At 40.0% G+C, this 8,180-nt stretch overlaps 1 protein-coding gene across 1 annotated transcript; it reads left to right on the top strand.

Moving 5' to 3' along the window:
• The first annotated feature begins 3,360 nt into the window (after nucleotides 1–3,360).
• Nucleotides 3,361–4,941, top strand: LOC114706635 (hemoglobin subunit beta-H1). Its single transcript, XM_028889127.2, has 3 exons — nucleotides 3,361–3,518; nucleotides 3,643–3,865; nucleotides 4,708–4,941. Exons 1-3 carry the CDS (start codon nucleotides 3,427–3,429, stop codon nucleotides 4,834–4,836), a joined length of 444 nt encoding a protein of 147 aa, XP_028744960.1. The 5' UTR covers nucleotides 3,361–3,426; the 3' UTR covers nucleotides 4,837–4,941.
• The last annotated feature ends 3,239 nt before the right edge of the window (nucleotides 4,942–8,180 follow it).

The raw sequence follows: 8,180 nt of genomic DNA on the forward strand, positions 1-8,180 counted from the left end.
ATAAACCTAGAGGGTATTGAAGAGGTAAAATATTGGCAAAACTAGGCAACAGAGACTTGGATTATAAAAATCTCAATTTTAATACTTCATTGGGTAGGAAACAATAATGGATGGGAAACATGGTGACACCTGCTTATCATCCCACTACTTGAAAGACTAAGCAAAGTGTCACAGTTTCAAGGGCTGCCTGAACTATAGTTTCAAGGCCAACCTAAGAACTTAGTGAGTTCCTGTTTCAGAATTAATAATAAACCTTGGTCTGAGGATGTCACACAGTGTGGAGCATTGACTTAACACGTGGAATGCCAGAGATTAAATTCTCAGTACCAGTAAACTAAAAACACTAAATGAATTGATTAGTAACCAATAAACAGTCTCAGGAAAGTGGAGTGAAAAAATGGGACTATTGAGAAAAACATTTTCCTTATGAATTCAAAATTGATTTACATTCTCAGGAGCTGGTTGTCACACTGATTTAAAAGTTTAAAATAAAGAGGTGAAACAAGACATGCAACTAGTGGCGATGACCGAGGGTGGTATGAGACAGACATGGTGTGAGATTTACTAGAATATATGAGAAGAAAACAAGAGATGGTGGAGAATGAAATTGTAAATCCTGAGTGGTTATAACTACGCAAAGTGTGCATGGACTTAGGACACTCATATGGGTGAATTACACTTGAGAGAGTCTAAAGTTGCTCAAAGACATTCAAGCCTTGAGTCAATCTCATGTCAGGGTTTGGGATCTTTAAATGGTAGAAGTTGGAGGGTAACATCTTGGCAAACAACTCTATTTCATCCTCTCTTGACTCCATAGATTTGTCAGAGTATGACTGGTGGATGATATTTTAAGTTGTCTTTGTCTACTTTAAAGATATGGGAAGAATGATTCTTGTAATTTCAGGCTATCAACAACATTGACCTTTCTGGTCCTGCTAGCTTTTCAATATGTCACTAAAAGAAAAAAAAAAAAACGGGCTTTGTATAAGGCACTCAAATTGGTTTTTACTGGGTTGTCAATAGATGAGACAATGCCCACTTTTATCAATTTCTTTTTTTTCTTCTTGCCATCCCTAATGTTTCAGCCCTAGATGTTAGCAAATAAAGGATGATAATTATGCAGTGGTGGGAAGAAGAAATATTTACCACCTGTTTGAGAGCTAGATATGCTTACTACCACTCCAATGTGAAAAAACAAGATAACTGAAAAATAACTTTTAATATATTCACACACATCTTCACATATACAGGTTGGAATGATACCAAACTTTGGTTTATTTGTATTACTTCTGGAGACAAGGGCACAGTCTGTACCATGGGTGGCCTAGAACTTCCTATGAAGACTGTGATGACCTCAAACTCACAAAGATATGTCTGCCTGTTTCCTGAGTGCAGGGATTAAAGACACATGTTATTATGTGCAGCTGCTGATGAGATATTTTAACAACAAAAGGAGCAGTATTTAGAGGTTATGCCATAACAGCTTCTCATCTCTATGATGGAAGACTTTGATACTTTGATTATATTATGAGTGCACTGCAGCAACATGCCTGCCATGGTCCACCTGGGTTATTTATATATTCACTGCACAGGATGTTGTCTGTGCTACCATTATACAAATGCTCTTTTTTCCCTTCTTCAGAACACTGAATTTACTATTACAACATTGTTTCTCCAGGAACTTCCTATGACAGGTTACTTCTAGTCATTCTGGATACAGAAAAGTTAATTCCTCATGACACAGAAAACTGATTCTGACACCACCATTAACTTTGTTTGATTTACATATTCATTTCTGTATCTTACATCTCCTACATCTAGTGAATGAGCCTAAAGTTTTATCCTGTCATTCATATATTATAAACCCCCAGGACTGATAATAACTGTAACATTGTATGGAACACATAATGATTAAGCGAAAGCTGACATTACATGGACTAGATGTCATAAAAAAACTGTGTACAGATTCTAACTCAACATGACATGGGGAACATGGAGGGTGTATTGACAGGCATGAACTCATTAATAAAACTTAGAAGGAAATTTCCCCAGAAATCTGAGGACAGCAATGATTACAGACGATTCCTGGGTCTGTATTTAGGTTTCTTGAAAGATGGTGGTTATTATTTTTTTTTTCAGTCACGTAGGATCACGAATTTCACTAGAGTCTGTTGAAGAGCAACTGAGACTAGTTAAGATCATTGGAAGCTTAGACTAGGACTTCCAGGTCTCTTCCACGATCAGACCATAGAGACAGAAGCTAAAAGAATATGTATGTGCATATCTGCCATCTCACAAATGACTTTAAAAAAAGAACATAGCTGGTTCTTGCTCATACTGTGTGCTCTTTACTGCACACCAATAAAAATTTCTATCCATAACTACATAGAGGCAACTCAAAAACTATGAAAGCTGTAGTAAAAAGTCACTCCTAGGGATGAAGGTCCTAATGTGTGATTCTATCCTAGCAGAGGCAGTGCATGTGGACTATTACTGGATGGAAATATCCCGATGCGTCAGAGTTATTTTGTGAACACACAAAAAGTGAAGACAGAGCCTGGTTGAACAACCTGAAAGGTCAATCACTCAGCATTCTCAGTACTCAACCTGCCATGAGCACAGAGAAGTCTGAACACACAACCTGCATCACCAGGCAGCTATACTCTTCCAGTGGGAATGCCAACTGCATGGTGACTGCACAGTCCACTCACAGGGTGGAAAAGGCTGTCATCTACACACAGCAGATTGCTCTACTTCAAAGTGAAATGGAGGCAAATGTAGAGACATGCTCTACTACACCACAGTAATTTATTCCTACTCAGAAACAGAACTACTTTCCCAAGGCTGTGGGAACTAGGGAGACCATGGGCTAAACCTATAGAAAATGCATCCGATGGTCGATGGTCTGCACACCACTTCTTTATCATGCATAGCTTCTGAATAAGGAGCATATTTCTGCCACTCAGGTGCTGGTTCCCAGGCCTAAAGAGAGCCTTGTACTCTCTGAGGCTTTCCCATGTTTGCCCATGTTTTAGCTTTAATCTACTGGCCCTGTAAGGCTAGAGACAGAAAGGACAGAGTGTGAAAGATACCCTTGCAAATCTTCTGTTGGGAGGGAAGGGACTGAAGAAAAGGAAGAAGGAAAGAAAGAGAGAAAATACTATGAAAACTTCCCCAGGAGGGTCTCCTCCCATGAGGGAAGGGGCCTACTTGACACTATCTTAGTGGGAATGCTATCTACACCTTACTCCACTGGACCCCACCCCTGTCTTGCCCAGCCTCTCTTGACCAATAGCCTCAGAGTCCTGGGGAGGGGGGAAGGGGTGCAAGGTCCAGGGTGAAGAATAAAAGGACGGACCTTCAGCCTCTTGAACACACTTGCTTCTACACACCTGAGATCATCTCCAAGCCTCTAGACCTGACGCTATGGTTCACTTCACAGCTGAGGAGAAGGCAGCTATCACAAGCATATGGGATAAAGTGGACGTGGAAAAAATTGGAGGAGAAACCCTGGGAAGGTAGGATCTGAGGCCAGGGCAGGGGAGAAATAGAAGGGAAATTGTGCATGGCAGAAATATATAGGTTTCCTTTAGGGGTTTGTGACACATTCTGACTTTTAACTGCTTATGCCCTGTGTCTTAGGCTCTTGATTGTCTACCCATGGACTCAGAGATTCTTTGACAAATTTGGAAACCTCTCTTCTGCCCCGGCCATCATGGGTAACCCTAGAATCAGAGCCCATGGCAAGAAAGTGCTGACATCCCTAGGCTTAGCGGTTAAGAACATGGACAACCTCAAGGAGGTTTTTGCTCATCTGAGTGAGCTGCACTGTGACAAACTTCATGTGGATCCTGAGAACTTCAAGGTCAGTTTGGAACATGCTCATCTGCTCATTATTAATTTTACCAAGACATCACTGGGAATTGAGAATGTGATTGGTAATGGCTTCACAGATTCTAGACTACATAGTTCCAAAACTTGTGTCTGTAAGTATGTAGCAGAAGTCTAAATTAATATTTAGCTGTAGAAAAGTTGTAGAAGACAGCGATTTGGGTGCAGAGAGGACTGCACTCCTAGCATGCCTGAGACCTTGGGTTGGATCCGTACATAGCATTGGGAAACAAAGAGTCCAAATATTGGATTTCTTAAAAAAAAAAAAGAGTGTGTTTTTAGAAACTAGTAGATCTATGCAAGAATAAACAGAATTTGAATTGGATATCTTGTCATCAGGAAAGAAAAATATGTTATTTCTTTGGTACTTCATAATGTATGCATTAGGGAAGATCTGATGGAATACGGAAAGACTGATCTTTCTTTTTCGTTTTGACAACCTTTCTAAATATTTTACATTCCCACTGAGCATTAACACAATTAGAGACTTCTTTCTCATTGATTGGACACTTGACTCTACTAAGCATCTTGCTGCACTGCAATCTTGTGTTCGTTTAGATTAGGCCATTGGTGAATGAGACAGGAAGCAAGGAATACAGGAGGTAAAAAGGGCTGAGTGAGGAAGGAGACAGATACAGGTGGTTGATTGGTGAGTGGGTATAAAAAGAGGCATGCAATCCAGTTGTCAAGTTTGTCACAGGTGAAGTGATAGGTAGTGGGAGATTGGAAACCTCAAGGAATGTAATTTTAATATGCAATAGTTTTGAACCTCTACCTATCACTCCTACGTGCCTTTTTTTTTTGTTGTCGTTACAGCTCCTGGGAAACATGCTGGTGATCGTCCTTTCCACTCATTTTGTCAAGGAATTCACTCCTGAGGTGCAAGCTGCCTGGCAGAAGCTGGTGATGGGTGTGGCCAATGCTCTGTCCCACAAGTACCATTAAGCTCCATTCCTACAGACCAGCAGTCCTCTTTTTGTGCACATGAGGATTGGACCAGGCCTTGACAGTACAGATTTTGTTTAATAAAGTTGACTTTCAATAATCTAACATTGGCTTCTTTAAAACTTTATGTTTAAGGAAGATTGGTGGGCTTATGGGTGAGGAGAGAAGGACATATTGAAGGAGTGTGGTAAGCCTTGAGGATGAAAAGATGATGAAGAATTCTCAGGGAAGAGAAGAAAGGGTTCATTCAGTATATGGTAGGATATAAAATATTTGCTGTACAAGGTAAAATCTGGGGTAGTGAGTATTTAGGAGGAAAGAAGACTAGTGAGACATGCTAAAAATTTTTAAGTTTTGCTTTATGTGTATGAGTGTTTTGTGTGCATGTTTGTGTGTGTACTACATGTATACAGACCAAGAATGGATCACATCCCCTGGAACTGGAGGTACAGCCAGTTGTGAGCTGCCATATGTGTGCTAGGAATTGAAGTCTGGTTCTTTGGATGAGTAACAAATGCCCTTAAACACTGAGCCCTCTCTCTAGCCCCAAAACATGCTGGAGACTTTAAATAGAAAACCTTATGTATCTAAAAGACAAGCTAGAAGTATTATTTTTAATGAGCTGTGCATTTTGAAAGAGCTAGCTTATACCTCATGAGACTGATACATTAAAGTAAATGGGGAACTGAGTGATATGTGGAAACTTTCCTGAAAGAGTTACAGCAATTACTGTAGCTATACTATCCTTTAGTCATGTGTGAGTATTACTTCACTGGCACAGTGAAGAATAATGGCTAAGGCATTCAGTGTTCTGTATCATGTAATGGGATGTAACAAGCCCTGAAGTGAGGTTACATTTAGGAGAGGAGTAGTAAATTTGGGGATCATTTGAGAGCAAGGAAGATTTCGTATAAGTGAAGACTGCATGATTATAAGAAGGTCCACACTCTCTAACTACTAAGCATACCTTGGTATCTCGAATAAAGACTACTCAATATAGAGGGCAGTTGAACAAGGGTAAACTAAACCAAAGGTTACAGGTCCCTGAGTATAAAAACATAACCTGTGACTATGTTGCTTGAGATAGTAAACCTAATACTTATGAGCTAGTTTGAGACACTCCAGAGCAATGTCAAGATAGAGTAAGGTAATTACTGAGACCTGGAGGCACAATGAAAATGGAAAGAAGGGATGAGGCTAGAGCTCACTGTACAGTGCTTGCCAGTTGGCACAAAGCCTCAAGGTTCAATCCATGGTTGTACATACAGTATCAAACAACGGAGTAAAATTTTAATAACTGTAAATCTCCTTAGATAACTGAAATGAGAATTGGGATAACTGAGATAGTAACCTTTATAAAATAAATTCAGAATTGCAGACACTGGGCATCAAGGGAATGTAACTAAACCTAGAAATTGAAGTGGGGCGTTCAGCCTGTGAAAGATGGCAAAGGAAGAATGAAGACCTATTGTTAGATTTACCGGGGAGGAGGAGTAGAAAGATGGAGGGAGGATATCTGAAATCATTCTGCCTTGGTGCACATAGCTAGAGGAAGCCATGAAGTGACCTGAGACCCTCATGTCAATGAATTTGCCTGGGAGAGGGCAGGATGCTCAGGGAGGTGGGATCTTCTTGTCTGTGTCAGTCTCAAAATCAGTGCTTGACACTGGGCCAAGCTCTGGAGTTCTCCTGAAGAAAGAGAGGAGGATTGTATAAGTTGGGGAGGGGGGGCAAGGTCATGATGGAGGAACCCATAGAGACAGTTAACCTGAGCTCTTGGGTGCTCATGGACTCTGGACCAACAGTTAGGGAGCCTGCATGGGACCTACCTAGGCCCTCTGCATATGTGTGACAGTTGTGTAGCTTGGTCTTTATCTAAGGCTCCTAGCAATGAAATCAGGACCTGTCCCTGGTTCTTAGCTGGTTTTAGGACCTATTCCCCATGCTGGATACCTCATCTTGATGTGCCAGGCTTTGTTCAAGCCCATGGGAAGCCTGCCACTTTCTGAACAGAAATAGAGGAGGAGTGGATTGAGGGGAAGCAGGGTGGGGTGGGAGTAGGGTAAAGGGATGGGAGGAGGGTAGGGAGGGAAAACTGTGATTGGGATGTAAAATAAATGAATAAACTTAATTAATAATAAAAAAGACAATGTACCAGTATATATAATACATAAAATTACATATTATATAAAATAATATATGCGTGTGTAATTCTTACCTAAACTCCAGAAACCTGTAGAAGAACCCATTCTTTTCTATGTGACCAAGAATAATCTAAGTGAGTAAGTGAGTTTTGTTTGTATATGCCCACTGAGGGTTTGAGAAAGGTAAAATTACAGGAGAAATCTGTCCATCAATGAAGAAGGGACCTGAAAAAGGGAGCAATGAAAATTATGTCAGTCTTCTTGAAGCAACAAATGACACAGTTATTTGCCTGGTAACTTAATGAGAGAAAGGCAGCTGTGTTTTTGTTTTGTATTTGTTGGGTTGTGGCTCCTAGAAGTTTGCCTGTGCTCCAGTGATTGGACATGGTTAAATAAGCAGCACTGGTTTAACTTAGTGGGTCAAAAAAAAAAAAAAAAAGAGGATGTAAAGTTAGGAGGAAGATCAGGTGGGAGTGACTGGGAAGGATTGGGGAGTGGATATGATTAAAATGCACTGTATACATGTATGGAATGCTAAAGATTAAGAAGTATGTTTTGAAATTTGAAAAATATGTCTGAATTATAATGTATGAGTATTAGAGCTGAAAGCATGAGCTATTACTATTGACTATTTGTTTCTGGCTATGACCAGGAGAAAAAAAATGTTTCTAGACAGTAGTGCACCTTGATAAAGTCTAGAAACACTGTAAATAGTAAAGTAATAGTAAATAGTAATAGTAAAGTAACACTGTAAATAGGAAAGCAATTCCCTGCTCTCAGTTCAGGCAGGGGACAAAGACCAGAAGGTCTAGATAATAAAAAGAGAGTGAAGACCTAGTTGGAATCTCAACACTGCATCAGAAATACTGCTTCTCCTCTTTACATTGCAGCTTTTAACATCAAGAAATCAAACTACAGAAGTGAACAGTATATTACATGGGGGAAAATAAAAACAAGAAGCAAGATGGTATTGGAAGAGCTGTAAAGATGTACATGTAAATTCTGACAAAGTAGACAAGTTGAACAAAGAATACAGGGAAAATGGGAGTGGGATATCTCAGGGTTTCTATCGCTTGATAAAACAACATGACCAAAGCCAACTTTGTGAAGAAAGCATTTATTTCATCTAACTCCTCTCAAGTCTTGTTCCATCATGGAGGGAATTCAGGGTAAGACCTCAGATCAGGAACCTGGAGGCAG

This window comes from Peromyscus leucopus, chromosome 1, assembly GCF_004664715.2.
Source record: "Peromyscus leucopus breed LL Stock chromosome 1, UCI_PerLeu_2.1, whole genome shotgun sequence".
Classification (NCBI taxonomy): Eukaryota; Metazoa; Chordata; class Mammalia; order Rodentia; family Cricetidae; genus Peromyscus; species Peromyscus leucopus.